Below are 20,497 nucleotides of genomic sequence, written 5' to 3' on the forward strand. Positions count from 1 at the left end.
TTATATATATATATTTTGTCAGTTGAAATCTGGAGAAAAGCCCACATACTTGGATTTTTCTTTTTTGAAAAAGCACACCCCAAGTGTATCATCACAACATTTCTAATAATTATAAATAAAACTGTGGGCGAATGTAATTAGAGATAATGTCAGCGAGTTATGTGACCCAAACCCTCCACCTAATATGCCGTATATCATGTTGAAACACATAAAAATACAGGCCCGCTTCCCTGCGAGGTGTTCAGTTACACTCCAGAGTGGATCAACTCAGCGACTTCAGCAAAACGGTGCATTTGTGCTAATATTGTTCACTTCAGCACAATCTAATAATATTTTTGAAACAGATAGGATTCATTTTTAACTGGTAATTCATAACAATGAAATGTCCTGTTTGCTTTCTTGAGGCTGAATTAAAGCTCTTTCACAAAATCTTTAAAGAAAAAAAAAATCCACTTAATTCACATTTTACAAGCCTGCACAGTATTCTTTGCTCTTGAAATATCCCCATTAAAACAGAGAGTTTCAGTTTCAGGGTCTAATTGAAAATGTAAATTTAAATGCCAAACGTATCCCTTTCTTCTGCGTAGAATACTGTAAAGGGGGCAGTGATTTCTAATCAAGGACAAATAATGTATGCCTTTATGTTTTGTATATCCCCTTATAAGGCTGATGCACTTGCTAGACAGTTTAATAAAGCTATACAGACACTGGGAATAGACAGACTCTTATTTTGATCAAAATCCTTTTACCAGTGAGTGCCTGTGTAGTTTCATTTCTGTCCATGAATACCAAGGTATCCAGGATTTTGGATTTAAAAGTCTGGTAATACGCTGTGATCACAACATGCCCTTTTATGATATAAAATACTGTAAATCAGGAAACAGAATAACCGCTTTATAATTATCTTATTTATGTTGCTAATTTTTTATTCAATGTAGACAGGTTTATTGTGTTTAAAAAAAAAAAAAAAGTCAAACCTGGAACAATGAAGTCATGGAATGGAAACTTTCTTTTTTTTTTTCTTTGTGTACTTTGTTATCATGGCACATACAAACCAACCTCCTGGATTATATTTACCCAAACTGTCTCACTTTCCTTGGTATTATTTTATGGGTTTGTTTTCCTAGAATGAAGCATTATAACTTTGCATTCTTCTCAAGGTCAGTGCCAGGCTTGGCGTGTGAATATTTACTTACAGTGCTTTTCAGGCCAGTTCTGCTGTATTTGCATCAAATATTTTTTGATAAGGGACGTAAAAGATCTATAAAACTAAACCATAAATGGGAGAGGTGGAACAACACGAAAAAGGACAAAAGATCAATAGATTATTTTTTATTTTTTTATATCTTTATTTTTCCACTGCTTTCCTGCTATTTCTCTTAAGGTGAGCGGGGAAAGTGGCAGTACCAGCAACAACAACAACAAAAAAAAAATGAAATCCTGGGCAACTGACTAATATCCTACCAGGGTTAGCTTGCCACTTTCATTTAAAATCATTGTGCTTAGATTAGTATTGATGGCAGCGATTAACTCTTACAATACAATTGGTTAACTGCCATCTCAATAACGTTGCTATCACAAAGACACACTCGCTTAGAATAGGGAGCACACTAGACATCAAATACAACTACCCTAAGCTTAACTATCCACTATCAACCAGTATATACAAAATATATGGCTTTAGACTGTTGCATATATTAGAGCAGTAAAATACACCACATTTAAACCCTTGACAGAGTTTAAAAGAAGCACAGAATTAAATAAGTGCTATAAATACTGTACATCATGTTAATAACAATGCCTCTGTAAGCTATAACTGCAGTGTTATATGATCCTTCTCCATCTGAACAACCATTTTGGTATTATATTAAAATCATTATATTTAGAAATCACTTATGATGTTAAGCCAGCTGATCTGATAAGAACCAACAAGCAGCCCCCGGAGAGCAAAGGGACTCTGTGGCCAGCAGCCATCGTCTCTGAACTGGACGTACTGCAAGCGATTGATAACATGCTAAGAACAGGGTCATTGTCAGGTGTATGAGTTTGGTTAAGTTGAGGAGCAGAGCAAGATGTATAAACGTGTTTGAAGAGATCTGGTGTTTGCAGAAATATACAATGGGAGAGTCTGGGGATACAAGCCCTTGCATACAGCTGCCTTATGGTGCAGTTATGAACACCTGCCACTTGGCTAGGTGAAGGAGCAGCTCTGTGTCTGTGACCTGTTGTGGTCTGCAAACAACAACATCCCTTTCTCCGTGGCCATCGCTTAACCCTAAACCTGCTGCTGTCTGCTGATTAAGAGTGGGCCAAACCTTTTAGCCACGTGGGCCAGTTTATCAACACTGGCGGTCTTACCACATCACAGTGTCATGGGAGAACCTGGTATCATTAATTACCCAGTAATCAGTGTAAAGCAGAAACCAGAAAGCAGGGGGGCCGTCAACATTTAAAATACTGGTGTCATATATATATATATATATATATATATATATATATATATATATAAGCCTTACTACATATCTTCATAGAGTTAAAAGAACATAAGAAATGCAATTAAAGAGTTATTCCTTTTCTGTCTCAAGCTTTAAAGGCTTGTGTCCCTATCACGTGGAGATTGCCAGAGCGACTACTTGCTAAATTTGTCTCTGACTACACAGATTTAAAAGTCTCCTCTTTGCCCATGTAGGGTCATACGGTTTCTGTGGCCTTATAAATGCTGTGGGGGTCATGCTAAAGTGCTTGTAAATAGACTTTCTTAAGGTGACGGCAGGTAATGACAGGAAATCAAAGCAGCGGTTTTATTTATTGTGTGATCGTATTTTACGCACTTGTTATATTTCAAAGGAAGCATTGTTTTTTTTATATATTTATATTCATTAGCCTAATGTCAGTTTAAAGACTGCTGAGAAGAAAGCACTTTATATCCTACACTGGCACACAAACAGTTCTCAAAGAGCAAGGTCTTTGTCATCATTTTTTTTGTTTGCACCTTTTTTTTGTACTCAGTTACCCCAGTGAACAATCCCCTTGTTAGCAAACTGTTAAGACAGAAGCTCAGTACACAAATTGCGCTCGGCCAAGCAAATTTGTTTTGCAAGGGTGACCTGTTTAATCATCTCATTTTCTTTGCGGACATTTATTCATCTGGTTTCCACGGTTACAGGGAACATTAAGGAGCTAGAGTAATAAGGCTTGAGAGTCAAACAGGTAATAAAAAAATGAACGCCATTTTCCACAAGCTGAGGACACGCGGTGAAATGAATCAAGGGACGGGAGAGAGGACACTGGGGTGAAATGGGGGCACTAAATGTTTTCCAAACAATTAAGACTCCAACTGGTTATTTTACTCCAAAGAAATATCAGGTGATGTATTTATGGAAATGACACTTCCAGCCTTTCTGGGGCGAAGCAGAGTTTCCTTTAAAGCTGTACACTGCCTTTTAAGATATTCAGATTATTAACATAAGACTTCCTGCTGTCTCGTCACCTTGCTTTCTACAAAAGTAAAAATGTGATTGTCATTACAAATCTAATTACATCATGACTTTTTAAAGAAGTTGCGAATGATTTCAAAGTTGATATTTTTGTTTTTTAAATACTGCATTTTGTTGAAAGTAAATAAAATAAATCAACAACTCGATGCACCTGGTTTTATGTATCAGATAATTTGCCCCCCAAATTCTAAATAGTGATTTATTGTAACACATGTATACATACAAATGTCTGCACCAAATGCCAACTTAAACAGACCTTTTAAAGCAACACTGACTGCCATCTCAGTCACATTGCACAGTATAACTTTTTTTTTTAATTCAAAATAAAGAGAGCCTGGCATCATCACAGCTGAGGAGTAAGTAAAAATGCTGACATTTATTTGTTTAATTTCAGTAATGCCTCTGCCAACAGTGGAGCCCAACAAACTTTTTATTAACTAGTTTGCAAGAGCAGCAAAACAGAATCAATCATAACAAAACTTTTGTGGATGTAATTTAAGAAAACAAACAAAAAAAAAAACGAAATCTTAAGCTTGCAGATTGCCTGAAATTACAAAGTGACGCCCTCCAAAATAAATAAAAGACAACTGTAAAACATTTGGTCACCTCTCAAACCACATGTTGAGCTTTGTCGAATCGAGCAAATAAATGCTTCTGAAACGACTGCAAGCTTAAAATAAGTCCCCCCCGTCCCCCCCCCAAAGTGAACATGTTCACCGTGGAGGGAAAAAATGCTAAGCTCTACCAAAGAGACAGCCAACTGTTCTGTTCAGAGCTCCTAACAGGTGTGAGGCATAAGACGATGTAATCCTATCAAGTTTCAGAGTTTTTTAAAAATTCAGTCAAACACCAAACTCCCCCCCCCCCCCCCCCCCCCCCCTCCCACCTGCGATCCCCCAATCTGTTGCTGGTGACACAAGCGAACAGCTGGGAGTCACATTTATCACGTACCGACAGTAATTATTGCTGGAGCTGGCCGCTTCTGACCCAACCGAATAGAATGTCACATTAAAAAAAAATTATCTACTGAGGATGAGCTCAAAACTGGGCGGCCATGTTTGCAGTCAATTACAAGAAAGGACAGGATATTGAATCTTTGGCTAGCAAAGCAAACGGTGCTGAAGGTGACAGCCAAGAACACTAAGAAATAAGTACATGTGGGTGTTTAAAAAAAAAAACTCAAAGTAAAGCAGAGATAAGGAGCTAATGCTGACGTGTTTGAATTTCAATTCCTAGCTAGATTTGAAACACATTTTGTAATCGCTGGAACAAAGAAATAAATATTGAAAGCTGACCAGGTTTATGATAATTACATAGTATGTGTTTGTTCATGTAAATGATACAGTACAACATATGGAGAAAAAAAATAATACCTTGCATATGATCAATGACAATTATAAAAACAGAGAATTTCTATCAATAATCTCTCTTATACTGCACTTTTAGAACTATTAATGGTTTTCTCTCTTTTTTTCTTTTTTTATAAGCGCTGTGCAGAAAGTGATTGCAGTTTTAATTTCATCGAAGTGGCCGTTTGGTAATAAAAATATTACAAGTGCTTCAAAGGTCAACAGGGTTTGCATGTTGTAGCGAACGAATGCAAAACAGTAAAAAAAGGTTTTTTCATATTTTAAACAAATGAAGCTCCTAGAAAAACATCATTGCTTTTTCATAAACACAGGATTTTCCCTTACCTTGGAGTCTGCTAGCTACTGAACGCTGCTGCTAAATAATCTAACTTAATTTAACATTGTGAATAATATTCTAATATAATAATACGGAAGTCGCTGTCCACAACACTCTATACAGAGTGAATTTACTGACAAATGGTCCTAGAAAGTTTGAAGTGGGGTGGGATGGGTGGGTGTGGGGACATGTTGATAAAATCAACAGGACCACCCAAAAATCACCCGAATCACATCAGTGTCTCCCCTTTGCATGTGTCAGGGCTGCATTCAAAGTTTACAAAAGGAGATAACTGGTTTATCACTTTAGTATCAGTAAAAGTATCAGCTCGCTGTGTCCACGTTGCCTTATTTATACTTGTATTATCAAGAAGCAGCGTGGCCTCTGAGCTTAGTGCGAAGAACTTGGAACCATGAAATCCTGGTTTTGCATTTCATTTCTCTGAAGACAGACAGGTTAAGTAACCTCTCTGTCACACCGAGCTTTAAGAAAAGGGGTACAATGCACAGGATAGCTAGCCTGGCTAAAAGAGTGCTTTTTCTCCTTCTGTGATGTTAGCCAGTGACTCCTACCACATTTAAACAGATTAACAGTAGCATTTCGCACTTTGATAATCTTCCTTCCAGACAACTCAATATCCAAAGCATGCAAATCGATTCTATGCAGGCCTCTCTTGCAAGCCTTTAAACAAAATATTATACATCATGTTCCCGACTGCTTTTCTGATATAGCTTGAACTTTTTTTTTTTTTTTCAGTTTCTTCCAAAGCAGAGTTGTTATTTCAAATAGGCCTTTCGTGTGTTTCCCTTTTTTTTAAGCAAGAAAAAGGGATAGGGCATCATAATATATTCCTTTTGTCATACTTTTAATTTTGTTCTTATTGAGATAATTAGAAAGGACGCTAAATTCCATTGATGTAATTATCTCCCGACTTATGAGGAGGCGCGGTTTATTAAATGATTTTTTTTTATTTACTTTGACACCCTTATATCCAGTTTGTGCACCTCCACTCAAACGCAGTTCCAAACATAATGCCCCAGCTCACTGCATTCTACTCTGCCTGACCCTATAGTAGATCACTGTATTTGTGTCACTGAAAATGCTGCCTCTGTCTCAGAGTCAGTAAAGTCAGAATGCCCAACCAACAGGGGCATTCTCTCATGTATTTATTTTTGTTCTGCAACCTCCACGCCTAGTTCTGAAAAGCTGAGTTTTGCATACAGCACAGTATTGAAAAAGCTACGTTTCTGAATGTTAAGCTAACAAAAAAAATCTATTTCCCAGAAGATTTCAAAAATAAAACAAACAGGAGCCTCAGGTATTACTTGTTAATTATTTCTGGAGTATGTCGTTAGTTTCTGAGTATTAATTAAGCTATTACTCTGTATCGGTGATGGGGCGCTTTGAGGTTTTAATTATGATCTAGCAACTGGATGAGTGCACAAATACTCCTGGGGAGAAAGGGATGATAGTGTCACTCGGCCAGTTTTAGGACACACTCTAGTCATGCCTGTCCCTCAGTTCTAGGCAAACTGATCTGTCTGGACAGACAACGCTTTTGGATCATTGTAGGTTCGGATGATTTTGAAACAACTTAAACCATGTGTTGCTCACTTTCAGATGTTTTTTTTTTTTTTTCCTAAGGATCCAGTGCAGTCCTGAAGCGGAACCCAGCACATTGGTATTATTGTTCATTATCATCAATACAATTACAAATGTAAGCTTGCAAAACTATCAGGAAATGAACAATTCACCAGGACGCCTTCCACAAGTGTACTGATACAGCAGGTGTTTAAATGTTAATGGATATTTGAGTGCACATTTGCATGCACAAACACATGCAACACATGCGTGTTGACATTATTCCTTTTTATAGTTTATTCTTTTCAGCATCTATTTTATTTGAGCCTGATTTAAACCTCCTTTACCATCACTATTATTACTAGGATTTTTTTTTTTTTACAATTTCAACGTGAACGTTAAACCCAGTGGGGTTTCTCATAATAAATGAAACCGGATAAGCTGCTTGTAACAACAACAAAAAAGTCTCAGCAACTGTTTCTTTGTTTTTTTTTAGTGTAAGGATCACTTGAAAAGTCCAGAAAACTGCTTTTACGAACATAACCTACTATGGCACCACCTGAGACCTTAGCTCCATGTTACACCAAATCCAATTGAACCCCCTTGGTATTATACGCATCACCTTCTTATACTGTACACTGTAGCGTACATGTACACAATATATATAGCATGCAGTAAATATTCATATCTATGTGTGCATTGTATATATAAGAACAGAAGGGCATCAGCTAACGCCATGATACTAATCATTGCACTGCCGAACGTCACTCATCCATGACAGAGCTGTGGAAATATAACAATCCCCCAGGAGAAATCAGCATAAAAGGGGTTAAAGATGTGGGATCCATATATTTTTTTTTTTTTTTTTTTTTTAATGGCTCTTCCTGAATTTATTTCGCAACTCTCTTAATCTAGAGTACACAACGTTTCCATTAACATAACCCAGCCCCCTCATAAAAATTCCGGCTAGTTTAATTAAAAAATGAAAATTTACTGTCATCTAAGGAGCCTGAGAATTAGGATGGCAACAGCCTTTTTTATTGCTTAAGACATCAAATTGATTCAGTTATTATTAAATTGTGGGAAAGGTTACTGAAGGCTACAGACTTTGGATTGTTTTCCCCCTCCATTTACTCTTGATTTCATCCATGCTTTTTTTTTTTTTTTTTTAAATAAAAAAGTTATATCAGAGCTATCTGGACTGCCTGTGATGTTAACAATATTCTGCCAAAACTAACAACCAAAAAAGTCTGTTTGTATTAATTATTTTATTTATCACATCATCATCATTATTATTATTATTATTATTATTATTATTATTATTATTATTATTACTCTGCATTTTCCCTTGCAACACTAAATATCCAACACTCTCATCAGCAAATAATGTATAAGGCAAGTTGAGTGAACAGATGCCAATCATCAAATTATGAACTGGAAGCTGGGTGAGGAGCTCTCAAGGGTGTGGGGGGAAGGGGGGGGGGCATACAGGACAGTGTTAGCAATAATAACCATCTAAAACAACCCCATCACAAATACGGGGCACTGTACCTTTAAGATGTCAGGGGAGGGGGGAACAAACAACTGTTCAGAAATATCACGCAGTTAAAACAGAAAAACAACTGACAGTGGGCCACAACTTCTAACTAAGACTCTGCTGACCTGTATTTATATTCACAGTCAGCACAGGATATACAAATGCATAGAGTATTGCCTAGTCATTTTGTCGTGCTAAAATTTGCAACACCCTTAATGGCTTGGTAACTTGCTAGCTAACAAGTTCCAGCTAAACAACAACAGCCACCACCCCCACCTGGTGACTACTAAAAGATTTCAGCAATGTTCTATCGCACCAATTAGAAGAGATGCAAGAACACATTCAAAAAGAAAGCCGTGGGTGTCTAGTGCTAAACCGACTCCTCTAGTCCTAAATAGAAATCAAAGGGGAACCGTGTAAAAGACAGAGCTACAGATACAGTAGCTACTAATTTCTTCTACCCCGGTTTCTGTTTACAGTGTTGCAGGGGAGGTGAATTGAGCTGTCTGTGCTGTTCCAGTATCATCGAGGAAAAAACAAAAACAAACCCAAATCAGACCTGTATTCCTTTGTAACGTATGTATGTCTACACACGTTAAAGCATCACAAACAACACTTTGTTTTCATTGTCCCCCTTGGCAACAGCTCCTCAGGCCATTTGCTTTAATGACAGATAGCCCATTGCAACGCCACCACCAACAAACACCCCTATGCGCTGTTACTGTCACTGAAACATTCTTGGAAAAACAAAAAAGGATAGAAAAAGTCTGTTTTAGTTTCAATACTAAGGCTTGGGAGTTTCGATTAAACTGTCAGCTTACAAACAGACCAAAAAAAAAAGCAAAATAAAAATCTCTAACTGCTGTATATTTTGTCAAAACTACACTTTCGTTTTAATTGACATGATAATTGTACAGCAGAAACAACATATAAATCACTTGACAGCCCCGGTTAATAGAGTGTGTATACACAGACAGTGCTTTACTTTAGCATACTGCACTTTCAACCAAGTATAGTAGGTTCAGTATCGGATTCAAATGAGATAACCCTTATGTGCGGTTCTATTATCTTTTTGGTAAAACAATACAAAAGTGAAATTCATAAAAGTCCACTTACCATATTCAGAAAATTCAAAGTTATATCCACTCAGACATGTAACTTTCATAATATATATTACTCAGCTCTGTCGGTTTCAAAGAATTGGAAAAGAAAAGACCAAAAAAATTAAAAAAAAAACTTCCTTCAATAATGAACTAAAAACTCTTTGACATGTAATCTGTCAATAGTTTGCCAGAGAGAGAAATGTTGGCTGCCATGAATGGATGTGATTGGCAGTTGCAATTTAGCCCCGCCTCCCTGTGGTTTAGGAGGGCAGGTGAAGCGTTTGCTCGCCCTCTCTTTCTCTCTCTCACACACACACACACACACACCAAGCTGTTGGTGATGTTCACTGAATGGGCTGATAGGAAATTACAGCAGAGCAGGAACCCTAGCAGTTTTTTTTTTCCCATGGTGGGTTGGCCTTTCTATCTCAGTGGTCTACTAGCCTTTTAACTCTCACAGTGTGGAACCTCCCACAGCTGTATTAAAAAGAAGAAGAAGGAGGAGGAGGAGGAGGTGGAGGTGGAGGAGGAGGAGGAGGAGGAGGGGGCACACCTAACAGTGTATTAAGACCCACGCTGTACCTCAAAGAAGACACTTATGATAATGAAAGTACTGTATTGAATCATGTTTTTAATATCAGATATTCAAACACACACAATATACATACACACATTATTAATAACATATTAGATATTTAAATTAAAATAGATTTTTGAACACACTAAAGAGTACATTATCTTTACACACAGGATTCTGTATTTAAATATTTAAATGTCATAAAAAAAAGTTTAAAAAAAAACACTGTATAACTTAATTGATGTTAAAATTAGGAGTTTTAGTTGAACAAAAAAAAAGTTCACTGTTTAAATAGAAAAGGACAAATGACACAAATAATTTCATAGGAAAAATACATCAGTTTCTTACTGAAAGAGTATAATCTAATTTAATATAGCTTTTAAAATTAGAACTTTCCAAATCTCCCAGAGACATGACGATGTTCTCAGTCCTTTCATTATATATTTATGTATTTCTGTATATAAAAATAAATTATAAATTATAAATACTTTGATTGGCTGGTTCCTACCTTTGAAACTCGTTTTATTATAATTTGTGGCCTTTATATATATGTTTTGTATATATATATATATATATATATATATATATATATATATATATACACAAAAAGGAAATAAAAAAAATAAAATGCTGATTAGAAGCCAGAATTATTTGTAATCTGATCCTGGAACAATTAATTGTAAAAAAAATATATATACATTCCTGGCTAGACACACCCTCTCTCTCTCTGCCCCTGAACTCCCTCTCTTTCTCCAATTCTCCCTCCCTCTCTCCCGCTGATAAGGTATCGGTTTCCATTGTAATTTCAGGTGAAATGATAAACGACAAGCCGTTACCAGGTGACAATGAATACTTTATAAGTCAAACAACTTATTTGCCTGGCAGTTTCTTCCTGAACAAAATGCAAAACCTCTTTTTTGGGGGCCTCTGGGTATATAATGTATTCATGGATTTGATTTATTTGGTTATTTATTTATTTATCTGATTCATTAATATAAACAATATTATATAAACATACAGTATTTATTACTAGATAACATTGATGATGTTTATTGATAGCATTCTGTTACCAGAATAATAAATGTCGTATTTAGAAAGTTCAAAGTCTTCGGTTAGGAATACAGTACCGATAATTAGACACCCTTTAAACATACAAGGCATGATTTTAATTTGTTTCATGCTTTTGCGGTATAAAAGGCATGTCATGTTTTCTTCCTCACAAAATAAAAGATAAAACAAACACCGCTTCTCATTGATTTATCAATTGGATTGAGAATTTAAACACGGACAATATGAACTTCCTATTCAATCCCTGGAAATATAGAGTGGATTGTTAAAAAAAAATGCCTTTATGTAACTTTTTATACAGATAAGCCCTGTGAAAACATCCACACCTAAAAATGTACTGTTTTTTTGTCTGAATTTGATAGATACATTTTAAAATGCCAACCACACCCACTGAAAAACAGACACGTCAGGTTTTTTTTACAGCAATCTGTAAAAATAAATCCTAATATTTAGCATAAAACATTAAGCAAAAACAGAAAAATAGCTCATGCATTTGTGTAAAAATGTTGGGTTAATTTGTTAGGCAAATGCCATCCTGATATGTATTCTGTACTATTGTGCAAGTCAGTTTCACACAAAATGGGCATGAGAGCAGATCTGGCAGATTTATTTTTTCATGACTGAATAAATCAGTATCAAAAGTGATGATTAGTACCCCTTTTCCACTGGCAAATCCGAGCCGCGAGGGCATGTACGGGTGAGTTTCCACTGGCTATTAGTCAAGCCGAGTGAGAACCAAACTGTGGCCTCACAACACATCTCAATCTGGCTCGGAGGCTGAGCAGGCCCAGGGGCGAGGTTAATGATTTCCGTCATTACTTTGCGTCAATCACTCAGAATACTCAAGGAAGATGAGCAACATTTCAGCAGTATTCAGTAATATATGAAGAACAAAGAAAACCATAACTTCTGGATCCGCCATTCTCAACTCAAACACAGCGTCTCTTCATACCGCATCATCTACACGCGACTCGACACGTTCATTGTGTGTGACGTCAGTTGCTCTGCACTGGAAAAACAACCAGGCTCCCTGAAGGTGAGGTGGCAAGCATCGAGGAATGGCAATGTATCCCACTAGAACAACTCATCATGTGAAATCACTGTCCTGGCTACCCATGGTGCTCCTTACCACCTATTGACAGTATTATGCAGTTTAATTAACATCTGAGCGTAGCTGGAGGATGGCAGTTTTATCTTTTTTCTAAAAGCCATACAAAAAATCCAGACAAACCAAAACAACACAATTTCATTTTTAAAACAATAAAAATATAACCTAGAACAAAAATATGAGACACAATGAATTAGTATAAACATCACTTCATTTAACTTCATTATGTTCCCTGCCAAAACTGTGTTTAAATAGGCAGAAATACAGTATATAAAATATCAGCTAAGTGAGTTATGAGTCGAAATGTTTTAGCTGGGCAAATAAAAGGAGTATTTTAGTAGCTCAGCTGATGAGCAGACATCTGGTATGCTGTACTCCAGGGACACCCGAAACAGGAAGCCTTGAAAGGGCCTTAAAAGCTCAAAATTGTTTGTGTACAATATTTTATGCATGTAATTAGATTTCTTCAAGTGTAAACTCGGATGAGTGTTATGCGTTCCAGGTTTCCAGATAAGCGAAGTGAGTGCAGATCCTGTATAAAACAGTATCGTCATCTTTAGTTGGCAATCTAATAACAAACCAGCTCCCTGAACATGTCAAGAGAGGGCCAGGTATTCTCAATGTGCCCCTTCAACTGTCCAATAGGCACCTCTGACTCTTCACTGCAGTGGATTGTGCTGGAGTAAGAACGTTTTCGATATGGGCCACCTTTCACAGGTTAATTTTTCTCTGCAAAATACTGTCCTGTACTTATGTGCCCTATGGACTGGGTAGTTTGCCTGCAATCTAGTCCTCATATAAAAGATGACACAAGAGGATGCACTTGCCAAGACCTTAAACAGCCACAAAACAGATTTAATTGACCATAAAACATGAGGCTACTGGTGTCTTCAAATAATAAAATAATAATAATAATTGTGTGTTGGTTTTGTATATATATACCAATACACCCAAGGCCTCATTTTTTATCACAAGTTTAAACACATTATTATTATTATTATTATTATTATTATTATTATTATTATTATTATTATTATTATTATTATTATTATTATTATTATTATTATTATTATTATTATTAATAATCATTCTTGATGTTTAATGTTATGTTTTAAGAAGGGTGTCCAAGAGGGAGGGGGGTGGCATGACATTCCAGGGGGGCATCAGTCAAAGGGAAGCCAAGCCAGACGTTTAGCAGCCCCTCACCGTGCACCCAGGGAGGGGCAGGTCTGACAGAGCGCTCTTCTAAGCAGACCGTTCCACCAGGACAAAGGCGAGGGCCGAGTTGAAAGATGTGAATTCTGTGGCTTTTGTGCTGGAAGCCCAGGGACCTGTCGAGTTAGAAATCTGACCTTTGCCTAGAGCTGGATTGTATTTGAACTCGCTTGCCGTCTCCGACGGTGGTGCAGAGCATGTTGGGGGGGAGAGGAAGGAGGTAGAGGGGAGCAGGATCACAAAAGGAGGGAGGGAGGGGGGCAGGATCAAGGGGAACTCTACAACCCTCCCCATACATCTGTTTTTTTGTTTTTTTTTGTGCAAAATCTGATTTATCCGTGATTTTCCAAAAAGGTTTACTTGTTATTTTTAACTATTGAAACAAAGCAATTTTTAGCATTGTATCTTTGTGTCAACTTCAGTGGAACTTTGATAAAATAAAATTATAATAATATAAATCAGGCTCCTTTTTTGTTTGTTTGTTTATTACAGGGAACTGAAAATATATAAAGCCGATTTTTTGTTTTACTTTGATATTTTCATATTTGTACATACATACACAGTAGGTAGAAATAAGAGGTATATACTGTACTTTCTATTTGCAAATCCTCTCATAATACACTTTTAAATCTTTTTATTATCATAATATATTTTTCTCCCCAGATTCAGACATTCATAATGCAGCATCCTTAATTGTGGTCCCTTGCAATCTGGTTTTTAAAAAGCAAACAGGAAAAAGGCACATTTTTGAATGCTCTCTCCATAATTATTTTAGACAGATAGCCTTTTCCCATCACAGATGAGCAAATATTTGTAAACCAGCTATCTAATGGAAAATTATAGTGAAATTAGAGCGAAATTCATGACGGAGAAATCCGATTACCGTTAATTTTATTATGCCATCTTAGCCCACACAGCATATTTTTGTACAGTTTTTTCCATAAATACCGATGCCAGGGGTCTCGGTAATCAAATAAAATTGAAATTCATCTTCCCATTAAATTCAATCAAGTGCAATTTCCAAAGCCTATCAAAGATTTTAATTACTAAATTATAAAATTCTCCGAAGCTAAATCGGGATGGAAAAAAAGCTCATCCTTATATTTCACAAAAACAAAAACCATGAAAGGAAAAAAGATATCTACCGGAAGATTGAATTAAGAGGCTGTGCTTCTTTTGTATTTATTTATTCTAAAGCTATCTCTGTATGCCGAGTCCTGGTTTAGTATTTTTAAGGTGCACTCCATTGTTTTCCTGCCCCTCACGTTTCTAGGTTATAATTAACTAATTACCACCCTAATTTCTTTCATAAACATTTGTGACCCAGACGAACACCGATTTATTCTATAACCGAAGAAGTGCCCAGAACACAAACAAGAAAAAATCATTCAATACAACATTTGACACAACCTCTCCTGTGCCTGAAAATTAGGCTTGCCCCACAGAATCAAGTATACTTGATTCTCATTATGCATATAAAAATTAAGTGGAGATGGCAACTTACTGTAAGGGATAAGCAGCATCTTATGAAAATCTGTCTTCAAACTCCCCTATTTTTAGCTCATGATGAAATCTGGTGACAGAAAATACTGTTAGTAATAATTAAATAAGGTTTGGTATATCTGAAAGTAATTGTTTCTAAAAACAGGTTTGCTGTTTATTCCTGTGTTTCAGCGCTTACATAGTTTTGTGAATACTAAACCAAACTTGTGTCCTTTATCCAACTGTGCTTCTGATGGACTGTGTGAGCTATATATTAAGCACATTCATATTTTTAAATATAAATAAATGACTGTAGTTACTATGGCATCACTTCCACTGTTAAATGAAATACATTTGAAAAATAGACTACAAAAGGTGAGCTGCAAGCAAAACTGAGTGCTATACACAACTCCTTTACGTTATTCTGTGTAAAGTATGCTTGCAGACAGGATGGTGTGTGTAATGTCTGTGTCTAAATATTGGTGCTTTCAGCAGGCTTGTACTTCCTGATCCCGAGTTTGTTTTTCAACAGTGCGGTTTGCATCAAACAATCCGGCTACCTAGCCACTGTCCCCATGACAACGGGACACTGCTCAGGTCACACAGTCGGCACTGTTCCCACCCACCCCCCTGCCCCTTGCGAAAGGGCCACTAAAACAACAGCACAGCACCCTCCAATCACAACAAAGCGCCGCCTCAAAGGGCACCTGCTGCTATTGTTCACTAAAGGCTCTTTAACTCCTCACACTGTGTGTTTAAACTGCACAAAAGTGAAGCAAATAAATAAATAAATATATAAATAAATACCTGGGACATAACCCTAGAATGGGAAATTAGATAAATATTGCTTTTAATTGTGAACAATTGCCTTTTAACTCTTAAAGGAAAAAAAAGAGGGGGTGGTGGTAGTGGTTAGTTAGGCCTGCGCTGTGAATATTATTAAACTCTTTAATCTGTTTGTTCCATACACAAGCTGGTGGGGTATTAAATAAGATAATCTTTTGTGTGTGTGTCATATGGCTGAAGATATGGATGGAGCTAATTTTTAGAGACAAATCTGATATTTGTCAACTGGTTACAAAAAAAAAAAACCTGGGGATTTTCACCTAATCCTCCTATGGATGGGAAGGCACGTTAACGGTGAAATGCAGCTGACGATTTGCGTGCAGAGAGAGAGAGCAAGTGCTGGGTAGAACATTTAGCTCTTCTGCAGCGCAATGCAAAACGAACCACACCAGTTGCCCTGCTCCGACCCGGCTTGCAAATCAGGTGCTTGGTGTCTTCTAATATAAACTGAAATCTAATCCACTTACTTTCATTTAAATGTGCAGGCCACAATGTCCATGACGGCAGGCGTGCCTTTTCAAACAAGAGCTCAATGATTGTACAGATGCTTGGCTGTGTCAGTGCATCACAGCCCTATACAGTTATAAAGTAAAACTACAGTACATACAGTATAAACCAGACAAACGTTTTGTCCACTTGACTTATTTTCTTGGTTTACCTGCTAAACTGCTAATTCTTTATGAATATGGCCCACTGTGGCAAATACAATGTTCCCTTCTGTGTCTCATCCCTGTAGAATAAAACACACAAACCTTCCAGAAATTTCTAAAGTTGTGTCCTATTTAAAAGAACGGTGCTTTTAAAACACCTTTTAAAGGCTTAGACCGCAGTTGGCACAATAAAGACAACGTTTTTAAGGCTTTAATGTACTCGCCAGTCTTTATTTTAAACCAAATGTTACGGATCGAAAGTGACTAGAAAACTGACAGTGGAGTAGATTTTAACAGCAATGCTGGTCTAAAGAGAACCCTTAGCTTTTCCCAGACAGGTAAGCTCTTCAAACCCAATACCTGGGAATGTAAAGTTCAAGGTTCTTTATCTAGTAATTAAGTAAGATTGTACAAAGATTAAGTACTGTACTACTACTGCCACTAATAATCCTAATAATATAAATAATCCTAATAGTAATACCTTAGTGGTAATAACGTATTTCTCCGTTTGCTCCCTCATAGACAAAATACAAAACTTTACAAGGTTACTGATAACCAAACTACTTAAACTACTACAAAACAAACCGCCTTTGACAGTTTTTTTTGCACATCTTTTATTAAGAGAAAACCACAGGGCAAGTCAATGTGGGAGTGATGAAATGAAGCATGGGGGGGGGGGGGGGGCACTGTTTGAAATTACTAGGGTGGGAACTGCTGGGTCACCTATCCAAACTAAATTCCCACAGCCTACTCACTTGGGCAGTGTTCATTGCAACACCTAATGTAACCTTCAGAAATGGTCACCTTTTGTTAATAATAATACAAAATCAAAAGAGATAGCAATAGGCTAAGCTGAAAAAAAAAGAAGAAATAAAATTACTAAACCTCTTTCACCGTAATTGACTGAACAGCAAGGACAGCAGAAAATTTACAAGCAGCCGTTAATAGTGTGAAGGGGACTACTCGGTCAAATCACAAATACTACCCCCCTCCCCTCCCCACAACCCTCTCTCCCCCCTCCCCTCCCATCCCGTCCTCTTAAGCAACACAATCTGTCAGGTCGGCAATCTGCGGATTCCGGTAAAGTGCTGCAAGTGCTGCTGTTTGTGGAAAACGAAAGGAACAGCAGTGGCACAGGCAGAATCCAATCAGACTTGGAGCCTGGTTAAACATCATTGGACAGCACTATCTTATTCTGCGTCAGACCTCCTCAAAAGAAAGACAGGGATCAAACTTAAAACCCTGTGGCTTTATCTCTCCCTCATTTTCCATAAAACAACAAGCCAGGGAGCCGAGGACATGTGACCGTCATGTAGGTCAGGCAGATGGGAGGGGTGGGGGGGCTTTTAGATGGAACTGTTGAAAATAGCAAGCGGTAACCAGATTAGATCAATAAGGATTTTTTCTATCCCTGTCTTTGAACAGGACGGAGTGAGCGAGAGAGAGGGCTCAGATAGCATGGGCAGGCAACATGCTTTTTAGAGGAAAGGCAACTTTTTTTTTTCAAAGAAAGTGTTACAGGTGTTAGCAATCTTAAGTTACTATGTATGTATTTATTAATTTAATTTTGTATTCCACATTGTACTATTTTTGTACATATCTAACTTTGCATTTACATTTGTTTTAATAATATTTCTTTATTAATCCACTCAAGCGTAATAACTAAATCTGACGAGATTGAAAGTTTATTTGTCTTGTGACCATCAGAGCCTCCTGTAACAATACCACATGCAATATCCACCAATGTACAGCCTCTTCATACAAAACTGAAATACTGCACAAGCACAAATTAATGATGTAAGGTAAAGCCTCTGTATCTAGTAATGCATTTACATTATGTGTTTGTGATCACATGACAGAAAGGTTTCAGGCCAATGTCTGAAATGCCACACAAGCCAATAGAAATGTGAGCTTTTCTTCTTAAATCGGTACTATTTGTCTCTAACTTCAGTAGACAGCATAGCTGTGTGGCCCAGTGGTTAGAGCAAAGAATAAGAGACTATACTGTCTGTCACATGCCTTGGCCTGGTTTATTTTCCTCCCTGGACCCAAGTCCCTCCCAAGCTGTAAACTCATTCGCAGCTTCAGCAAAGGGGATGTGGCATCGCAACTGTGCTACTCAGTTGAAAATAATGCGTGAAAAACAGTATGTTTTAACAAAGGGAAAAGTCAGGTGTATAGGTGATATATTTTCATAATTAATATATATTATGGGACAACTGAAAATTCTAGAAATAAGTCAACTGAGAGCACCACAAAACTGCTAATGTGTCGCCCGATTTAAAATAATTATTGATCAAAAACTGTGTCTGTCTGCACATGAGGTCCCCTTTCAACTGATTTTTTTTTCTAGCCGAAAAAAAATCTAATAGAGTTGCCATGAATTAAAGGGTGTTTTGCTTCAATTCATCTAAGCGACCTGACAATAATTTCTTTGTTGCCACGGAAACATGATAACACAGCTTTCTGCCTGTTGCACAACAATCAATTAATGCATTTGTGCTGATGTTTACTGTTCTATTTAGGTCTGAAAAGTCTGTTTCTCTTTTTCCAGTTTTCAATGTTTTGTTTAATAAATCCTGAACTACAAAAGAGGCTGTAAAAAAAGAAAAAGCCAGGTGGCTGTGTCTGGGACAACACCATATAAGGGAAAGCCTCTTTGTATGATTTAGAAATTCAACTAAAACTGTGTCAACAACTCTCGTCGAACTGCAAATATATGAAGTGTTTCTATTTAATGACAGTTGTTTTATATAACCAGCAAAAGGCTGCTTCTTTTATCCTTGTTCTTCCTAAACATCAATCTGCTTTCTTGCAGAAGTGATCCTGTATTTGCTTAAGTGGTCTGCTGTTGACATTGCTGAAAGACATACAAAAATATAAAACTGCCATATCGAACACAGTTATTATTAACTCATTAAGTCTGGTTGTCCTAGTCACGGAGTAAATCACATTAGGTGCTCGCTTGACCATTCTGTGCATGGGACAGTGGGACCATAGGTTCATTCTTTGACTGTAGGGTGCTATGGAAACCCTACCTTTGTTCTGACGGATCGAATCAGCAGTTATTTTTAGCGGTTCAAAAAAGAAAAAAAAAGAAAACTCTTGGAATGTTCATATGAAAAATTTGAAATTATGAAAACAAGGAAAAAAAATATTGATCCCATTCTCAAAAACAGGCTTTATCCTGTAAACTGTGGAAAGGTGAAAGAATATATTTGGGGCTGTACTTCAATCTAAATGCAGTATCTCATTTAATACCTTTAACAAAGAACAAAGATCACCTGTATAGAAAGACTCTCTGTTGGTAGTGACCACTTTTAGATGATGTTAAAAGCAGGGAAAGCAGATATGGGTAATTCACAGTTGAACAGTATAAATAAATGATGATGCTATATATGATGATAATAATACAGAATATATGCAAGATATGGCCATTGAAATGGCTAAGTGGTTTGATCACAATGATTCGTATGCATGCACTAATTACTAGCTCTGGTCATTGTAACTGAAATAACCCTAACCCTAGCTCTGGTCATTGTAACAGAAACTAATAAAACACAAAGTTCTACATGAAACCCCCAAAACATGAGAGTTAAAAGTAAGATCGGTCTATTGGAATATCCTGAAGACAGTAAGCTGAGGTTAATAAAGAAACGAATATAAAGTTTTTAGATGCCTGATGGCCTGGTGTAGCCTTTGTATGGAAATAATAAGACGTTCCATCTTTCAAAGATGTACTTTTCCTAAAGAATTGTTGATTGCAGTGTGTCCATTACTCTGAGAGATTATGATAATATTCCACATTGTGCTCTGCGTGATGCACTGGAAATTCAATACTCAAAAGGTTAATGCAATCAATTAAGATGACAAAGGAGTAAAGTAAAACCCTTATGCTTGCTAAAAGGATCAAGAGAAAGAGAGGAAAGAAAGGTATTGAAAGCTTGAATGGAGAAAAAAAAAACTACTCAAAAAACTGTCATCCATCCTTAGTGATACCGTAGCAGAATGCAGAGGCTTCTTTAATGTTGAATTGTGCTGGTTACCACTTAACAGTGCCGTAAATAAAAACAAAAACATGGGCTGCTAACAATCTTTTTTTTTTTCTTTTGATGAAAAATGGACTTGCTTTGTATGGATCCCTTCA

At 36.9% G+C, this 20,497-nt stretch overlaps 1 protein-coding gene across 13 annotated transcripts in view; it reads right to left on the reverse strand.

The window, feature by feature from the left end:
• Nucleotides 1-20,497, reverse strand: part of LOC117432391 (zinc finger protein castor homolog 1-like) — a 192,779-nt gene that overhangs the window by 69,245 nt on the left and 103,037 nt on the right. For 6 of the 13 annotated variants that reach the window (XM_059002409.1, XM_059002410.1, XM_059002413.1 and 3 more), the window contains one exon: nucleotides 14,877-14,945. In XM_059002409.1, the coding sequence (XP_058858392.1) occupies nucleotides 14,877-14,895 (19 nt within the window). In that variant the 5' untranslated portion in view covers nucleotides 14,896-14,945. Of the gene's footprint in view, nucleotides 1-9,417; nucleotides 9,681-14,876; nucleotides 14,946-20,497 lie in introns of those variants that run through there. The other 7 variants (XM_059002416.1, XM_059002415.1, XM_059002417.1 and 4 more) reach the window with 2 other exon arrangements.

The sequence above is a fragment of the Acipenser ruthenus genome, chromosome 27 (genome assembly GCF_902713425.1).
Source record: "Acipenser ruthenus chromosome 27, fAciRut3.2 maternal haplotype, whole genome shotgun sequence".
Classification (NCBI taxonomy): Eukaryota; Metazoa; Chordata; class Actinopteri; order Acipenseriformes; family Acipenseridae; genus Acipenser; species Acipenser ruthenus.